We start from the raw sequence: 19,704 nt of genomic DNA on the forward strand, positions 1-19,704 counted from the left end.
TGAGGAGAGCTTTTCTACTTTATTACAAAGAGAAGAAGCCTTTATGTGGTCAGAAAATACAAGATTGATCTTTTTTTTTTTTTTTCTCTTCCTATGAAACGCTGCTGTTCAAACAGCCAGAGTGAATTGTCTCAGTTCACTTCTTTAAGTCCCATCACATTCACTTGGGTATGGATGTCCTTGGCTGCTGAAAATCTGGCCCTTTAGTGCACAGGGCGACAAAGTAGTCCCCTGACCAGCAGTTCCAGAATGTCCCGTTTTCATATATTGCATCCATGCACACCTCCTAAAAATGAGGTACAGCAGGGCAAACATTTTCCAAAATAGATGTCATATATATAATATATACACATTCGTACATACATACCTTTATTCATGTGATGTCCAAAAATTTAAAAAAAATGTACACATTTATTACAAAATCGTAACAAAGACTGGACAGTGTTTTGCTCATTCTGGAAAGATGAAGCTCAGTAATACACAACTCTGGAAACTAACCAGAGACTGTGGCAATATCTTTCTTCTAAACAGTCAGATATTCTTGCATTAAGCTTGGCGAAAACTGCCTTTCAAAAACAGAAGGGGAAGTAAAATGAAGGAAGCAAACCTTGCTCATCTTTCCAAATGAAATACGAGAAGGATCTTCACATAAAAATGCACAAACATTTTTTATTACCAATAGTGCTACAATGAACAATGCAAATTTTGTTGTCTAATTTTTTGTCTTTTTTCTTTTTTTTTGTTTTTACATTTTGGAAAACTAAGTGGTAAACTTTTGTCAGTGTACTCGCTTGTCTTTACAGACCCAAGCTTGTCTGCTGGCAAAAAATAAAACAAAAACAAAAATTCAGACCCTGCTCAAACTAAAGAAAAACGATTACAAATTTAGTTGTTGGGCAGCACATAATTAGTAAGGCAGGACCTCAAATGGTGACCCTTCGCATGAGCCAATTGCCAGATCCTCAAGGAATTAAAACCAGGATGCCTGAGCCACATCAGTTCTGCAGTTATGTTGAGTATTGTGCTGAGACAGCCATACCCCAAGAAAAGGGAAGTCTTTAGAAGGCTTGCTGAGCAGGGTTGTAGTTGAAGGTTGATGGCAGATGAGGCCTTTCTTCTAATTTGTCATATTCCAGATGGAACTCCTACAATTAAAATAAAAAAAAAAGACAAAACCAAATAAAACAATATATCAATTACCTGTCAACACCTGGTCTTTCTACCAGTCATACTTGAAAAGCACAAATACAGAAGAGATCATTCTTAAGAAATCAGTTACACGTGATTTCGCTAGCTTGGATTCTATATTTTTAAAGTAAAAAAAAAAAAAAAGTCAATATTCTAAGCCATTATACCTGCAAATAGTAGGCTCTTCTATTCTTTTTAATGCTACATTACTCTCAGAACCCTAGTTATGGTCTCAAACAATTTTATATATGCACACACACAAAACATAAATACACAATCACAACATGAGCTGAATTGTGAACAAAAGCTTCTGCCTTTCAACATGTCAGACGTACAGACTTATTTTGGATGACCTGAAGTTTGGGGATATTTTGTGGCATAGTTCCAGGCCCAACTGTAAGTTAAACTAGCTAGGTTTCTGCTTGGGGAACACTATCTAAAATGCTAGAGACAAAGTACTGAGACCTACTTAAGCCAGAATTTAAGCAAATATTCCACCACATTTCATACTCCGTTTTAAGCTTCTGACTCACTCAACCCACCACTCTCCTGTATGGCCTGAGCTCCTTGCTCCTATATCACACTTTGGCAATGTCTTTAATGAGAAATTATCTCTGTGTTATATAAACAACCACGGAGAATAAAAATTTTTGCCCATGTACTCTGATGCCACACAAGTTCATGAATAAGCAGCTTTATTGTCTCACCAGCACAATCACCTGACTTTTGTTTGAGGCTGTCTGGTTTGTATAATTATAAAACATTTCAGTGATCCAGTAGGAATTCTTATTCTGACTACAGCAGCTACTACAAAACAGATTGTAACCATCCTTGGTGTCTAAATGCATCCTGATTATTACAGTGAAAAAAGCAGTTTCCTTCCCTGTGACCTTAATTTGTGCACACAATCCTAATTAGTGTACTTTGACATTTGGTGCTTGTTACTTCATTCATGCAAAAATGTACAAGGACTTACTTAAATTTGTCAGATCCTTTCAGCAGTTTAATCGTGTCTCATCCCCATTTTATCTTCACTCAAGAAACAGTAAGCAGAAGTTTCAGAATTGTTCTTTAGGGATACTTCTTGGTAATTCAACAACAGCTACCTTGGACATGCAGCATAATTTATTTTGCCTAACTCAGTGGAGGACCTCAGCAGAACATCATCTGTATCTGCAGAGCAAACTCACCCTACTATTTTTACATACAGATGAAAACACTAACAGTAGTGAATGGATTATTTTAGAACACTCCCTGAATTGATTAAATAGTATAGTATTTCAGTTTTTGCAGGCAGACAAACAAAATTAAAGATCAAGTCAATGCAAGACCAGAAATAAAATCTAGGAAATCCAACTCTCAGACCCCTCTTCTCTAAGGCAAAACACAGTCCATCTACCATAGAAAGAACATTCAGCACGGTAAGGAAACAAAGTAGGGGAAATTGCTAAGCATTCAGTGAGTCTGTATTCCCCTGAGAATACTGCCCCTAAACTTGGAAAATCCTAGCAAAACCTCTGAAAGGTTACAGCCAACTGCACTGAAGTGTTGCACGTCTGCTTCATTTCTGGTTCCCTGCTCTCTACTCCAATCAAAGGGATTTTTTAGTTTTATGTGCTGCTTTTTTTTTTTTTTTTTTTTTTTTGTGGTGGGCTTGTTCTGTTTGTTTGGGCTTTTTAAAGTTATATATACAGAAGTCAGTTGCTTTTTGGCATTCCTAATTAACACTGCATGCCAGCTGGTGTATGTTCTCTTTTTGTGCAGACACATATACACGTGCTGATAGTGAAGAGAAGCCTGCTCCCTCCTTTGGTCAGAAGCAAGATCAAGGTGTACAAATCTATGTAGGTATTTTGGTGTCAAAGGCTGGTTCAGGCTGGGCAGATCTTCAGAAATTCTGAAGTCACTTTATAACAAAAAAACCTCCATTCAAACTTCCCTCCCATTCATGGCTTTCAAAGTTTCCTTTTTGCACATAATCGTGGAAGGGTCTGCAGATTACTATCAAACTCTGGTCAGCTTCAGTCAGTTACCTGAACCCCCACACGCTCCAAAATGCCTTCAAAATTACCCATGGAAAAGGGCTACCTAAGCCAGTAAAACAGTACCAGTAGGCTAAAAAGGGCTTTCCAAAATTAAGGTGACGGCCCGCTTCTATTGGCTTTAGCAGCTGTGAGCAAGGCATGTGTCTGAAAGAAACACTCAGTAGCTTGAGCAGTCCTTAGTGTGCCACAAATTGCAAGCCCCTCAGAAGGATTATGATCCCCTACCAAATTTCCTTTAGAAGTTTATACTTGAAACTGCCACTGATTTTTAAAATAAACAGGCTTAAAACTGCCTTTTTGATTTGCATCCCAGTATCAGCAATGCTCAGGTCCAATATCCAGTAGTGTACAAGAACACCCAAAGTTATATCTGACAATGCAAAAAAAAAAAAAAAAAAAAAAAAAAAAAAAGAACTCATCGACCAAATATTTTTGAAAACTAAAAGGCAATTATTTATTACATATAGAAAAATACTTGTGTTACAGGTATACTTTATGGTTTTGCTTTTGATTCCAGGGGCCACTGTGGTTTAGGATGTGAACAGTAGCACTGATACTTTTTAATATAAACAGATACAAATAAAATGTAAAAAAAAATGTCATTTATCCATTGACAAACATCTGTTGAATCGTTTTATTTTCTACATGGAAGTAATTATTAAAAATTAAATACCTTTTATTAACCAAGAATAATGAATACTAAATGTGTGTGGAAACTTACAGCACACGTGGGACACTAAATAAATTGTTCTATGCAAAGAAATCAACCACTTCTCATGTCATCCTAAAAACTTGTTCTGATAGTAGAGTTACATCAGCCTGCACACATACAAACAATATGTAATAATATTAAAGGTAGAATAGAATTACTTAAGATGATCCATAGCATTAATAGAATAAAACAAACCAAAAATTTAGCAGAACAGGAAGTGTCCTGAGGACAAAATATTCTGGACTGTGTAAATCCATGAAAGGTGATGGTAGAAATCCCATGGTTAGCTCAAAAATTCCAAACGGGACCGAAAAAGCAGCATTTATACTGCCTTAAAGATGGATGCAAAGACCCAAATTTGAATTAGAAGCTGAATAAATGCTATGGTACATCTCTATTAGAAGAACAAATTTAACTTTCTAGCAATTATAAAAGTATTTCAATTAATATTGATCTTAAAAGGATAGGGAGTAACTTAATATAGGCAGTGACTCTTACAAGCAAATAAGCACTTGAAAATTTAACCTTCTCTCCCATAAAGAATTTCATGTTTTATAACTACAAAATCAAAGTAAAAGGGTTTTATAATCTTGTTCCTTAAAGGGGATTAATTCTTTTTTCGAAGGAGAAATTCCAGAGAGCTTACTTCAGACAATTTTAATCAGGATTTCAGTAAGTGTCAATTGTAGAAAGCATTTTTTGGTGTCATTTCCACTTCCCTTCCTCTCTCACGTCTCCTCAACAGCAGCAAACTACATAGACAAATCCTCAGTGAAAAATCAAAGTGTCTTTAACCATACTGTACTTTCCACATGCCCTAAGGATGAAAAACCATATATACAGACATATCTATAAACAGCACTTTCCTGCATTTTGTTTTGCATTTGAGGTGAATTTGAAGTTTACTGTCATTCATATTTCTTCACTGTTTACTACCACATATCAACACAGAATTCATTTGCTTTTATATCCTAACAGTTTAGGAATCGTCTCATTACTCATCTGTTTTGCTGCATTTCCTTCTTCGGTTTATTCTGTATTAGGAATATAAAAATAGAGCCTACAGCTTAATAAAAAAGATAAATATATTATTTGATGTTTTCTTGAAAGACGTTATTCAGTCTACTTCACTGGGCTTTGTTAAAACCAATCTAGGACACTATCAAAAAATCTGTTAAACCATCTCTGGTTCATGTTTTTACAAACTTAGTCTTACGATCTAGTAATATTGTCCAAAGTAAACAGTTATATTTCACTGTATCTTTCATAATGCAGTATAATTTAAAACAGGTACAATAAATACATAGGCTCACAATGCATAATGCACCATGTCTGCAAAGCACAACACATTTAAATATGTGCTGCCCTGTATTTGAGCATATACACTAGAACAACAGACAAATGTATAAAGCACCTTGAAAAACAATTGAATTTGCACATATAAGAGACAGTAATTCACCAGAGATAATTCTTGTCTGACTGCTTCAAAAGAGGACTAATTAAACCGTTAAGCAGCAATTACTATTATGGCCTTCTAAGGAACTGATATTTCCAGCATTCACTAGTAACGCAGAAATTATAGTAAGAGACTGCAATTTATCTGAATTCTTTTTTTTCTCCAGCTTCTTACATTTTTAATTTCATGAAACATTAATTAATACTTCTGCATTTGTTAGAAAAAATTACTTGGCCATACTTATCTGCATTCAAAGCAACATGGAGTTATCAAATACTGCCATTCTTGTTATGGTAAGCATATGTTAGTCTTCATCCAAGGAAATGTCAACTCCAGAAATTAGTATCAGAGGTAACAACATAACCATACAATGCCAAGATCACACCTGACATCCATCTAAGTTCTTACTTATTTATCAAAGATGGAAATGTCACAGAACTATTTCTAGCAAGTAAATCCTTTTCCATGTAAAAAAAAAAAAAAAAAAACAACCAGTTTTTCCCCACATCCTTCTCTAGCTTCTTGTGATCAGTATTCAACTTGCCTGCTCTATTTTGCACCAAACTAAAATTAAATAAAAATTTCAAAATAATATGCTAGTTCCAATTTTAACATTAAGAAATACACAGGCTTAAAAGAAAAGATATTATCTCTTCTTATGGACACTGGGGAAAACTAATAAAAAAAAAAATTCATACTCCTTGTTGACTTACCACTGCAGGTACAAAATTATAGAAAATACTATCCTTCTCCTTACTAGCTATCAATCGCTTCTTAATGTTGGGGGAACTATTTTCAGTATGAAAAGTAAAGTGAAGAGAACCTGTGTAGATCTTGGGCAAAATAATTCAGAGAACAGTAGTGATTCTTATCTCTCTTTCACCGCAGTATCTCCAGGAAAGCCCAACAGATGAAGCCAGCTCTACTCTTTAGAAGAGGAAGGATGTAGCGTGCTAATTAACAACTCAAGCACTGGTTGCTGAATTTTAGGACAGCACTCAGGACTCCAAGTAAACATAATACTGTCTTCAAAAGTAATGCTTAAGCATCAAGTAGCAGCTTCATACATCTACTACAGGTAGAAAAAGAAGAGACACTGAAGAAGTTACTATCCTCATACAATGGGCACCACTTTCTCCTAGTAAAAGATACATAGGGTAAAAACTCAGTTACATTGATATATGAACCTACATGAGGCTCTCATTGCTCGTAAATAAATAGAATATATTCAGTTGACTCCAAAGAAGAAATCTATCCTTTCAAAAGGTAATCACTTCCCCTCAGATGATCTTATGGAGTAATGAAATAGCTTTAAAAAGCATCTTGGGAAACCTAAGAAAGTATACCACACAGCAAATAAATAAAGCAAGTAGAATTTTTTTCTTTTGAGGGGAGTGATGTCTTTGCTTAAAAGTTTTGGAATTACCTTGCACTTGGGAAAAAACATACAAGTAGGGCTAGCCATTAAAACCTTCCATTACAAATCTTGGTTTTCTTATGGTCACAAGAAAGGCAGCAGAGGAAACAAGTCATGCATGCAAACATACTGAAAAGCTTCCCATATTATCTGGGTCAACTAAAACAAGCTTGAAATGAGTAAGAAAATTTAGTGGGGGGAAGAAAGAAAAAAGAGCATTATATCTAGCTAATCTATAGATGACAGCATACTTCAACACACTGGCGAGGAAGAAATGTAATGCACTTAAAGGGGGGAACACTGAATTTCAATCCTTTTAATTGAAAACTGATGTTTAAAAATACATCAACAGACTTGTAACTATTTAATGCAATATTTCGTAATCTCCAAGTGTATAAATGCAATTTGTTCATAGAAACGAAATGCCTTTTTAGCAAACAATTTGTAAGTTAAGCTCCAGGTGAAAAGATTTCTGATTAAATGAAATGACTGAGCATGTGGAACCAAAAAGCACAGTTCCAACATGCTGGAATCAGATCTGTTGAGTTCAAGGCTTCAAGATTAATCTGGACTGATCTGTTAAGTGTTTTTTTAGAGAAAAGCAAGAGTGTGATACTGTACCCACAGAAGGTCTGACATGAAAGTTTTATGTTAGCATCAATGAATCCAACATGTTGGTTAAAACTTGAAGTACAATCATGCCACATCCACAAAAATCTCACATAACCAAATTTAAGTGGGGCATGAGATTCCTGACAAACTAGTTAACTCAAACAGACTCCAGGCAGGTGTAATGGTTGTATGCGTACTGTGAACGTGTCTTTCTTTCAGCTCCAGCTGAAGCTGAACGCATCGTCTTGTCTGGCCAGCTACTTTCAGAAGTGCACACCTCTTGCCAGGTAAGTGAATGCTAGCACTCCTCATTACTCGAGTAGTGTTTTGGCACATATCTACATTAGAAAAATCTTTGCTCTAGTGGGAAAAGAAATCACAGAAATCACGATCCAGCCAGCAAAAGACATTGTATGATATGGTGTTAAAAGCTGGAAGTCCAGTAGTCTTAAAAGGTGGAAGATAGCGAAAATTAATTATTTTGGGGGGAGGTGGAGAAAATTGAGCACAATTCTGTAAATTTCTTCAGCTAACAAGCATGAACATTACTGACAGTATTCATTGACAGAAAGGAACAAATAGATTATGAGAAGTGGGAAGGGAAAAGTGTTTCTGATTTTTTTTAATGCCTCTTAGCCTAGAATACAGAAAACAAATGTCATGAAAATATACCGCCGCCCTAAAAGTGATTTATTTCCAAGTACTCTGATATTCAAACAACAGAGCACAAAAGTCCTGCAGTATGCTCAAGGAGAGACAGTACCTGAAAACCAAAAAGCCACTCTCCTTCACCCATCCCACTCCCATTTTTAATTGAAAAGTGAGATGTGGTAGCTCCCTAGTTGATGTTCTAAAGAAAATTAATAAAATATTTGCAAGCACAATTTCTAAAATGCCAAATAATGCTTCCTATTCTATAATTCTGTATCTGAAAAAAAGCTTTTAACAAAACTCATAATACAAGTCCTATGTCCTTGTATCTCCCAATGAAAACTGGGAACAGAGACAGCTCCTCCTTTTCCACAAGCAAGCCTGTGTTTTAGGCAATCTTTATTTCCTCACACAACAAAAATTAAGATAATGAACTTAAATGACAGGAGCTTAAAAAGTTTGCTATTTTGGGGGAGGAGGTTGGACTTTACTTTTGTCCTTCTAAAAATACATGGTTGACAGACTTAAAAAATCTGCACAAGGGAAAAGAGATACCTTAGCTACTTTCCTCCAGTTAAGACAGTCAAAGAAGTAATATGTTCCCCTCTCGTACGTATTGGTTTTCATTGTTGGCTCCATGCCGGGTGCCCTGGTGATCCATACTCGTTCTTCTTTGTGGTATCTCCAATCCCGGTTAAATCTTTCATTTTTAATAGAAAGGAAAAATAATTTTTAGTGTTAGTTATCTGAATTTGACTTAATAAACTAAATTTTAAGGGCTTCAATCAAAACTGTACAATACATTCAAAACCAAACCAAAATTTCTAAGACATCGTTATACCTGTGATCTCATACCTCTTCCATACAATTATTACATCACAAACTAATCACATATGAAACTTTTAAGAAGTCTGGTAGGTTCAAACAACAAACTATTTTTATGATTATTTACTGTCTTTCATTTTGTTGAAGATAGGTGAGACAATTAGTAACAACTGGCACCTGCCACTTTTTCACGGTGCTTCATAAAAATGCAAAATTAATGAGACAGACTTGATTTTCACTATATGAATGAAAAAAAAGTACAAAATAGAACCAAGGTTGGAGGAGGTATTTAAAAAAAGGTTTCCAGCTTTAAATTGACTAAGCTTCTGTTTTCAGTGTCTAACTTGTTGGTTTGCTTTTTTTACATCCACTACTTCATTACTGCAATAGATGAAATCATATAAGACTGACAAAATAGTTTGAACGTACAGCTCTACTGCTGCTAATAGCTGTAATACATCTCCTCCATTCATGTAATAGAGATAAAACAGGAGATCTTCTCCATATCGGCCAAGTTTTATTGCAGCCAGCTGCAAAAGATTGAAGAAAATGAGGATGAAAAATCACAATAGATAAATGTTTTAAGACATACTATCCCACTTAAATAACACAAGGATACATCCAGAATGCGCTTCCATCCTAAATGCGTTGCAAATGATACTCTAATATAACAAGAGTAATAATTATTACAATCAATTTTTCTGCACTTTTAGTTAATCTTTCCAACTGAAAGGATACAATAGAAAAATAAACAGAAGTAACGAATCGGCAAGATAGAATTTTCTCCCTGTACCTGTGTATCCTCACCTACTTTTTATTTTTTTCATTAAAAATCAAAACATTTACATGTATTTGATCACTTCACACTCTATAAAGTAACTTTACTAAAATTTCTTACACTATTTCTCAACGATCTCTCTTTACAGAACTACAATAGTTGAAAGAAAATATATCTAACAAAAGTCCCTATTCATGTAGATATGGAATGTTATAGATAAATGTGAGAATATCTTGAACCACAATTCTGATCTTATCTCACACAGAAATATCTCAATTGAATATGGCATTTGAATATTACAGTATGTGGACTATATGAAACTTCTGCTTTGCATGAAGGGCAAACTCTTAAAAACTTAATCTGTTCTTTTGCTAACCATGGCCATTCTCTTTTGACTTCCCTTTATTTTTCTAAGGTGGAATAGGTGCACGATGTGTCCAATTAGCCGGCTAATGCACCACTGTTCCTTAAAAGACTGAGGACATCCATAAAATGCACCGATATTGAACATTACCTATCTGAAAGAAAATTTAGAAAATTACTGGTAATAAATTAACAAAAAATATGCGCACACACACACACACGTACTCACCTTATCCCTAATGTGAATGTTAGTTAAGTACTCAGATGGAACATGGAAGTCTAAAAAAGAATCAGAATTGATGCAAGTATTAAGACATGTAAATGAATATAATTTGAAAATATTAATGTTGAATTAAATAATCATTTCTCTCTTACCTATGTCTTGAGGTCGACAAGGTGATGATGCCCAGGGTGATGCAAATTTGGGATAAAGATTTCTGATGAAAAAGAAAGGCACAAATTTATTAAAATTAAAACCAAAACTCAAACGAACCAAACAAAAAAACTCCATAACCAACCTCACAAGCCTAAAAACCATACCACACAACCAAAATCACTAGCTGGGGTGAGAAAGAAGAAAAGGAAGCTTCCAGACCACTTTCCTAAAACAGCTGCATTTATTCATTTTCGTTTTAATATTCTGAGTAAGATTGCATTTAAACTGCCATGGGAATCTACAGGATTTCCTTTTGTATCTATCATTCCTTCAACTTAAGCATCAGGAATCCCAACTCTTTTCAGAGATCCAATTTTACACAGGGTTTTACTTTGTGTAGGAACAGCTGCCACAAGCCTGGTGGGTGTCAATTTATTAGCCTATGATTTACAAGGGAAGGAAAAGCTTATATTGGCAGGTATTATTTTCTGCTAAACTAACAAGATTTTACTCTTGTTCTTCTGAACTTCAGTGACAACAAGTAAGTTGAATCCTGGCACAACATGAACATAAGTTTATTATGATTTAATATTTTTCTTTCATATAGATTTTGCTAATGTATGTTTTAAAAAAATGAAGCCATTAGTTTAACAAAAGAGAAAATGACAAAACTTCCAACTCTACTACAATGACTGATGTACTACGGAATGAGTTTTCCAATTAACAGGTAAAGAAGTAAAAAAAAGGACTGAGCAAAATGTACTTTTGCCAGGTAGCTACAGCCTGCTTTTAATTATTCATGATGGTATGCTATTATGGCAAGTTTTGTAAAGGAAACCTGGTACACCCTATCAAGTCCTTGCTTCCTTCTTGTCGAAGGCCTAATAATTACTATAAAAAAAGTATTGTAAACCTACCAAATTACCTGAACACAACCAACTCCCAGCTAAGCTATATGGGCCAAGAACTACACTGATCAAGTGCTGTCAGCCTTCTCTAGGCTAACTAATCTTACTGTTAGCACAAACTTATGCTTTAGAGCCTGAAGGAAGATTTCAGTGACAACATCTGCAGATACTTAAAATAATGAAACCATTCCTCCTACTGAAAGCATGGATAGGCATTGCCCCAAGAAGGGGAGTGTCACACGTGCCCTAGAGGTTTGGTTTCCTAGGGCAAAGAAATCCAGCAGTTTGCAGTCTCAGACTTCACACCGGTATGCAATAAAACTGAAGACTCTGTGCCTAGTGTCCTCTTCATGATACAAATAAAACTGTACTTATTTCACATTTTTCAAGGAGCTATTGGACAGCCTACAGTCTATTTGATGAGTATTTCAGAAAGCTTCAGAACATGAACAAACAGCTACATAATCTCTAAAGAATTAAGTAATGTGGGTTGTTTTTTTTTTTTTTCATTTTTGTTTATGTAGAATTTTAAGTTATCCTAAGGAATTAAAAGCATATTTCTCGACAAAGAAATACAGGACTGTACAGGTAATACATAATCAATCCTTCAACAACAGAAATAATCTTAACCTCCCTGCACTGATAATCTACATAAAACCAGCAGTTAGAAGCGTTAATTCAAATCATTAGAGATATATACAGACTTCTAAAATTTTGTTTCTAAAAGCATATTTACTCTGCTAAGTGTTTAAGTCAGACAGGTATTTTTACCCTCAGCAGAAAATTCTGGCTTTCCACATGTGAAGTGCTTTTAGTTTTTTTTAAACAAATCATAAACCAAGCAAAGGATGTTTAACATAAGGCAAGATGGCAGGCCAGACACTGAGAACTGCACAGGCTGTTTGCAAAGTTCCTCTGCAGTATAAAATAAACCCAACTTTATGATGCAGAACTGCCTGATTTAACTATTAACCCTATCCCCTCCATCTAAGACCCTAAATACCCTATCTACAATAATTAAATATTAAAAATGTTAAAAATCCAGCTATTTACAGCATAGCTGCTAAGGAAAAGCAGCAGCATGCCAGGTATACATACTGTTCATGCACAAACACACACTAATAATTTGGACACTATATTTGGGAGCTGCATAACACAGCTACAAGTTACCACAACATCAAAGTATGTTTAGTATTCCTCTGCAGTGAGGTACTATGTAAACCTATGAGGTTTTATGTACACTTTCCAATAGGTATGTTAGGCTTAAGCTTCGTTAGTCATTAAAACTAATGAATAACATTGAATAAAATAGGACATAGTATCACCAGAAGTAGTATCACTACTGTTATTCTGCATGCCAACATCTAGAGAACGTAGCTGTATAATCAAAACAGCAACCATATTCTACTTGTGTCTAGAGAAGCTCAAGAATTCAGATACAGATGTACTTGAAATTATTTCAATGAGTGAAGTCATTCTACTTTCAGCTGATCAGCCTCAAATTAAGTTTGAGCAATCTGTACTAAGAACAGCAAATTACTTGAGCATTGTGTAGATCCAGGAGACCGGTCTCCCAGTCAGTGCTGTAAACTCTGGGACTACCTGTGGCCAGTAAAGCTGTTCTTTATGTATTCTCTTTATATTGTGGAAGAAGGGGATGGGAGTGGGGAAACTACTGGATTCAAGGGAGGAGTGACCTGTAAGACTAACACTACATGTGGAGAAGGTACTACGTTAACCTAACACATTTTGTAAATACCTACAGGCAATTGACTTCGGATGGTCATTTTGAAATATTTTTCAAAGTGCCAGTGGCATAACTACTAGACTAAGTTTTGATACAAACCCTAGAGAAAGAACTTCTGGAAGTAGCAATTTCTAAAAAGTTACATCTCTATAAAGAAATACATAAATTAATGCCAATTATTTCAAGACAGAAAAATCAGGAGTCATTTTTCCTATGCTTTCCCTTTCACCTTGATATCCACATTCATCAATTTTCTCTGATTAAATGCAGCTCCATATAAATTTGTGAAACATGGAAACTGTGTGTGCGTATGCTCTGTTTTGTTAATGTACATGCACAAACCTTAAAACAGATATACTACTCTGTCAATAAGGCTAACACGATGTAAATCTCTGCCAAAACAAAACGATGGGAGATCCTCAGCTGAAAGTCAGAGCACCTGATATTAAACGTTTCTCACAATTACTGTCACCTACAAGATACCATTTTTGTCCAAACTAGTTACAGGTTCCTCCTGTAACTAGTGGAGAAAGAGAGGCACCCTGTGCTGGTGATTCATCTCACCTATCTTAAGCAGTTATCTTACCATTAGTGCAGTCACTAACTGCTCTTCTCCTGACTACTTCTACAGGAAGCCTGGATGACTAAACTTAGGTGAACTGAAAGACTAAAAATTAACTATAGAACTACATTTTCATTTAAATTAATCCTTGGTGCAGGGTAACGCTGCAGTTGCTCTGTTCGTTATTACACTAATATAAATTGAATTTACCCCCCCCAAATTGCTGAGCATTAAGTATAAATATCCTCAAGGAATATTATTATTTGAAAAATAACATATACATGAAATTTATTAACAACACTCTGTCAGTTCCTTGAAGAAAGTCCTAAAGAAGTTAGGATAATAAACAAAGCCACTGGGTTTATTGAAAGCTTGAATAACAAAATCTTAGTATGCCTTGAAGCACAATTCTCTTGCTTATGAAAATTTTATTTTACTGTCATTACATTTTCAAATTTTATTTGGCAAAATATCTCATGGGTTTGACAGTCATGTGAGCTAAGTGAGCCTATTACGAACGACAGCGTAATAAAACCAAAACTGAAGGCAGTATTAAAAACCAGAAACTTACTCAGGAGAGTTGAGATTGAGACCTAGTGTTGTTAAATCACTTCCTAATGCAAGATGTACCATTCCTGGATCTGTCTCTGCTGCCCTGATGAATGTTAACAAGCCAATCATTCCAAACTGGTCCGTCACCATCCCTTGAGGAATGTTGGTAACCCGACCTGGGCAAGAAGAACAAATTAATTTTCTCCTTTCAAGAAGTGGAGAAATCAATGCTAAATGACTGTCAAAACTTTTAAAGAAGAAAAAGTGGAATGACACATACCATCAGGTAACACCTGGATCCCTTTTTTCTGCTGGTTGTTGTTTTGCGTAGTTGAACTTTTATCTCCAGGAAACTTGGGCCCATCTGTGCTGGATGATGTTTTGCCTGATGTACTCAAATTCTATTAAAAAAAAATTTGCAGAGTTGGTATAATGGAAACAAACCAAAATGGAAAAACTTGTTGACCATACCTTTCAGTCAAGCGCTCTAAACCAGTATGTGAAGTCACTCTAATAAATCACGCACTAAAATGGAACAAAGCTAAAGCTTTTGAGTTCTGTTGAAAAAACTTACATAATATTTACCACTTCCTAAAGTATACCTGCCATACAGTAAGAACTATTAATGAGCCAACACCTTGCAGTCTAAAAGGACAAGGAAGTATTTTACACCTGAGTTTGAATACATCATGGATGTCCCAAGTGCCTGTGACTAGAGAATATTTTGGACTCATCACATCATATGTTTTTCCTATACAGTCTTGGTCACGCATAACACTCCATGACATAGCAACAGATAATAACTCAAGCCAATTTCAGGTGCAGGCAACATACAGTTGGCACATTTGCAACGATCAGGAAAGAGATGTAAACACTATTGTCTGGCAAGAAAACTGGGATTGTGTTCCAGGAGCCCATATACTGACAAAAGATATGTTCCATAACTATTACTTCTTACTGCTTATTATTCTTTAAAACAAGTCTGCAGTAACACAATATAATCACATTTATTTACTCCTCCCTTCCTTACTGTATTCAACACTAACTGTATCGAAACATTTTCCACACGACAAACCTAGCCACAACATTTTGGGGGCTACGTTTCCCCTGTCCCTTTTTTGAACAGTTGCATTTTTCAGTTTTCACAGGAGTTTGTAGTCACATTTACTACTGACTCATCAGTATTTATGCCACCCTGACTAACATATTTTTTCTCCCAATTATAAGGAACTAGAACATTTTGTCAAATACTGTAGGAAACTGTTCTCTGCCATCCAAATTTGATTCACCTTTCATTTTTAATAAAAAAAGCAATTATTACAAATCTTTAAGAGTAAGCAATGAAAAAAACCTCCACAATCTTACAATCTAAGCTACATATCTAATGTATGATAATTACAACTATATGTAAGGTAAAATTTATCCCACTAGTCTACAACATACCCATGAATGCAATATTCTCTATTAAAAGAGCTTGTTCCCTGTGATTTTACCTTGAAGTGTTATTATACCACCTAACTTTTAAAGGATTTGACAGCTTTGAAGAAAGATGCTATAAGTGTAAATTACTACTACTGATGAGAGGCATCAACAGTGAAAAAACGAGCTGGAATTAGTAGAAAAAGAAGTTATGAATTGCAAAACTTGAGAAATATATATCAATTCTCAAAAATAAATTTTGAGGTGTTCTTGCAAGTTCCTCCCTGGCCCCTCCCCCAAATAGAAAAGGATACACAGATGCCATAGGAAATTAAGAAAGCAAGGTTGCAGTGACTGTCGGGACCAAAAAACTTCCTGAAAATTCCACTAACACAGTTATATATGAAATGCTGCTTATGCAAAATTTCTCATTAGTTTTGAGAGGCAAATTTGGAAATCTTATATTACAAATATAGTCACTGCCCATTTTAAAATATAATCATCAAAAGAAGTATGAACACTCAAAAGAAAAGAAGATTTAATGTTTACTTACAGATTTATTGTCATCGTTACTTGATGTTGGGTCTTTGTAGCTGGAGCCTGGTAATGCTGGAAAATCTTCATTGTGTATTGAAAAGTCCTGGGACTGCTCACTTGCTGGTTTTGTTACCATTCCAACTATCATCAAAATGAAAGTAGGAAGAACATTAAATGACTGCTAAGTAAAGACTTTTCTGCTGTTGATCTTGCTTACTGTCCATTTTCACCACGTGCAAGCTGTACAGCAGAAATGACTTTCAAAAAAACAGGTAAAGCAAAACAAAGCATATTAATTTAAAACATCCACACATATTAGACTAAAGCCTCTTCAATAAGTGTGAGCTGAGAAACACTCCGTGTTAAATTCACAGACACATCCACTGCTTTAAGAATGAAGCCCAGTACTTTTACCAGGAACAGCACCTGTTTTGCACATCTAAATGATCAAATAATCTTTACAGGCATTATTGAAGCACTATTTAAGGAAATCCCCTGATGAAGGATGGATGTACTGCTTTTAATATTATAATATATTTTCCTTCCATCCCCTAAGTGCATGAAGAATTTCTTAGCATAATCTCTTTAGAAGCATGTATTCTTAAAAGATGCCCAGCTAACTTGCAACAGAACATATCACGAATTAAATACTTGCCTGTGACATCAGAACAACTCCTACTTTCAGTATGAAAACTGAAAGCATTTAGCCTGCAACTCTCAGTGCACTGACCCTAATTTAAAAAAAGTAGGCCAGTCACACTGGAACATGGATGCCGACTACTGAAAAGCAACATTTTTTTTTAATGGGTGTTAAAAAAAAAAAAAAAAACAACAAAACAGAACCAAAGCAAACCAAAACAAACAACAAAAAAGAACAACCAAATAAAAGCCTCCACATCACACACCCAAGGGCAAATATTCTTTGCTGAGAGACAGAGAAGTAATACAGTGATTTGGTTGCAAACAACAGTGCACTAGAGGAAGAGAAGACAGAAGGAAGTCTAGGGACTACTTTTCAAAGACTATTAATAGATGTATAGGATCTAAAATCGTTCAGCAGATGATTATATATGACTTTCTCTAGTATTCTGAAGTTAGAGATCAAAGTTCCTTTATTTAAGAAAAAAACAAAACACTGAGTTAATCTTGTTTCTGCTGTTCACCCTTTTCATCCAGAGTTATTACAATTTCTTCCACCAAATGAATAAAACTGATAATTAACTGTGTTGCATATGCTCATTCTATCTGAAAGTTATTTGAAGTCTAATTTTCCTGAATCAGCTCAGCATGAAGAAAGCATGTGTCTGCTCAGTTTCAAACCTTCTTTTGACCACAACCAAGAGTACTCTACACTTTTTGTTGCTGGAGACAGTGTCCAGTGCATCTCATATCCCCACTTCTTGACTGTTTTTACCACTCACAATACCCATCCCCTGCATCAAGCAGATGCTCAAAATAACTCTTCAGATACAGAAATTTCATTCCTACTTCACCACACAGTCATGCAAACAGGTAAGCTAGCACCAACATGGGGAAATAGTGTAAGCACAGGAGCAATTTGGTTTTTCATGTGGCAGTGCTGCTGAACGTTGAACTTCAGCTCCATGCTCCAAGTACATCTGTGTGGATCTCCTTCCTACCTTCTATCTATTTTCCATGTAATGGCTTGTCTTTCAGAGACAGACAAAAGCTCATGTAAACCACAAGCCGTATTAGCTCTCCACTCTCAGTGTGACTTTTTAGTTGTCTCTATTTGAGGAGTTGACTTCTCCCTGTGCTCAGGAGCACTTCAGTTTAACCCATTTAGCTCTTTCTCACAGCTATCTTAAGCAGAGGGCCCTGGTTACACCCAGTCGATGAGGCTACACTCTCCAGATAACGCAGTCTCTATTATTTCTCTCCAATTAAAGTTGGAGATATCTCTGAAAAACACTAGCTTTTTATAGTTAGAAAACACTGGGTTATTTTTGGTTGGAAATTTGACAAGTGTCACAAAAATAACTTTAGGTTATAAAAGCAACTTTTCAGAGTAGCTGATGTAACATGCATGACAAAATCTGCTAAAGCAGTAACAGAAAAAAGTATTGTGCCTCACGCTAAACTTACCTGAATTCTTTCCAGACCCAAATAATAAGATCTGTATCCATCTTAAAATTTTTCCTTTTATTATTTTTTAAGCTGTTCAGCAAGAATTATGTAAGACACAGGCTTAGAATCTGACTGATAATAGTTGATGATTACAGGTTATTTTTTGAAATCAGATGCTCATCATAAGAGTGACAGTGAACAGTACTACAGCAAGTACTAACAATAAACAGAGAAAATATACAGTATGTTTACAGCTGCTGACTTTTCATACAGTAACACCTCTAATAATCAAGTACTATTTCTAAAATTTACTACTCAGACCTTGACAGTTCTTGTACACGTGTAATTATAAAACAACCTACTGCCTAAGAAATGTCTAGAGTGAGCAGCTTCAAGGTAATCATACTATATAGGCTGAAAAGCCCAACAACCTCTATTGACAGTGAAAATAAAGCAGATGAGTTCTAACACTTACAAAAGCCTGAAGGGAATCTCTAGTCACAGACAAATGATTATTTTTTAAAATTGAGACTTAGGAGCTCAAGTGTCTGGCATTTTTTTAAAAGACTACCTGTTGCCTTATGAACAGCAAAAGGTGAATCAACCAAATACCGATTTCATTCAAAGAGCTTTCAAAAGTATAGTCTTACCATAGGGTGCCCTTCCAGCTAAAGGGTTTATTAATGGAGTTGGATTGCCACTTCCTTCCCTTCTGTTTCTGTCTGCTAGTGCTGGAAAATCTGAGAGGTCCAGTCCTGTCACATTTTCACTTCCATCTACAATAAAAAACAGGTATTTTGAATTCCCTTACATTTTTTACTTAAAGGCTTCATTATGTGTAAGATAAATGTAAGATATATTTTCTTTCTTCAACTTAATCTTTTTACTGTTACTATAATTATTACAAACAACTACAGCCTCTGTGCTATGTGACTAGCCTAAAAAGCATCAAGATGTTTGGGGTTGTTTTAAACAATAGCTAGTCAACAGTATTTAGTAACAAGGTCTACTCATTTTGAATTGTCAAATATGGGCAAACTGACAAAATTACAGTACTAGGATAGGTAGCCTGTTTAAAATTTAAGGAGCCATCAGGAAGAAATTTGAGAGAAGATAATAACCCATATTAGCAGCAGAATCAAGGAGCTCTTTTGTCCTTAGATAAGGAAAGATAAAGCTGAAGCAGCTGTAGTACCAATGCAGTGCAAGTTACATGGGAACATTTTTTGATTTGCAACAGGAAATACTACATGGGTGAGACCAGAACTGCGGCTCTATAAAGATGTCACAGGGTCCTAGGAGGGATGCCCAAACCCTTCCACTCTGATGTCACCAGCACCTCAACTTGCTTCACATACACAGCCATCTACAGAAACGTCAGCACAGACAAATCCAAGGCATTTATGCACAAAGATATTTTCCCCTCTCTAGTTCATAAAATTCAGGTGAAACAGTAATTCCCAGAGAA

At 35.4% G+C, this 19,704-nt stretch overlaps 1 protein-coding gene across 3 annotated transcripts in view; it reads right to left on the reverse strand.

The window, feature by feature from the left end:
* Positions 1-19,704, reverse strand: part of CNOT2 (CCR4-NOT transcription complex subunit 2) — an 89,579-nt gene continuing 69,875 nt past the window's right edge. For all 3 annotated transcript variants that reach the window (XM_042792464.1, XM_042792461.1, XM_042792462.1), the window contains 9 exons: positions 18,887-19,012; positions 16,165-16,289; positions 14,473-14,593; positions 14,212-14,368; positions 10,423-10,484; positions 10,277-10,326; positions 9,336-9,436; positions 8,637-8,781; positions 1-1,145 (listed from right to left, as the gene is read on the reverse strand). In XM_042792464.1, coding sequence (XP_042648398.1) covers positions 1,059-1,145; positions 8,637-8,781; positions 9,336-9,436; positions 10,277-10,326; positions 10,423-10,484; positions 14,212-14,368; positions 14,473-14,593; positions 16,165-16,289; positions 18,887-19,012 — 974 coding nt within the window. In that variant the 3' untranslated portion in view covers positions 1-1,058. The remainder of the gene's footprint in view (positions 1,146-8,636; positions 8,782-9,335; positions 9,437-10,276; positions 10,327-10,422; positions 10,485-14,211; positions 14,369-14,472; positions 14,594-16,164; positions 16,290-18,886; positions 19,013-19,704) is intronic.

This window comes from Tyto alba, unplaced genomic scaffold (genome assembly GCF_018691265.1).
Source record: "Tyto alba isolate M040663 unplaced genomic scaffold, T.alba_DEE_v4.0 Super-Scaffold_2, whole genome shotgun sequence".
Classification (NCBI taxonomy): domain Eukaryota; kingdom Metazoa; phylum Chordata; class Aves; order Strigiformes; family Tytonidae; genus Tyto; species Tyto alba.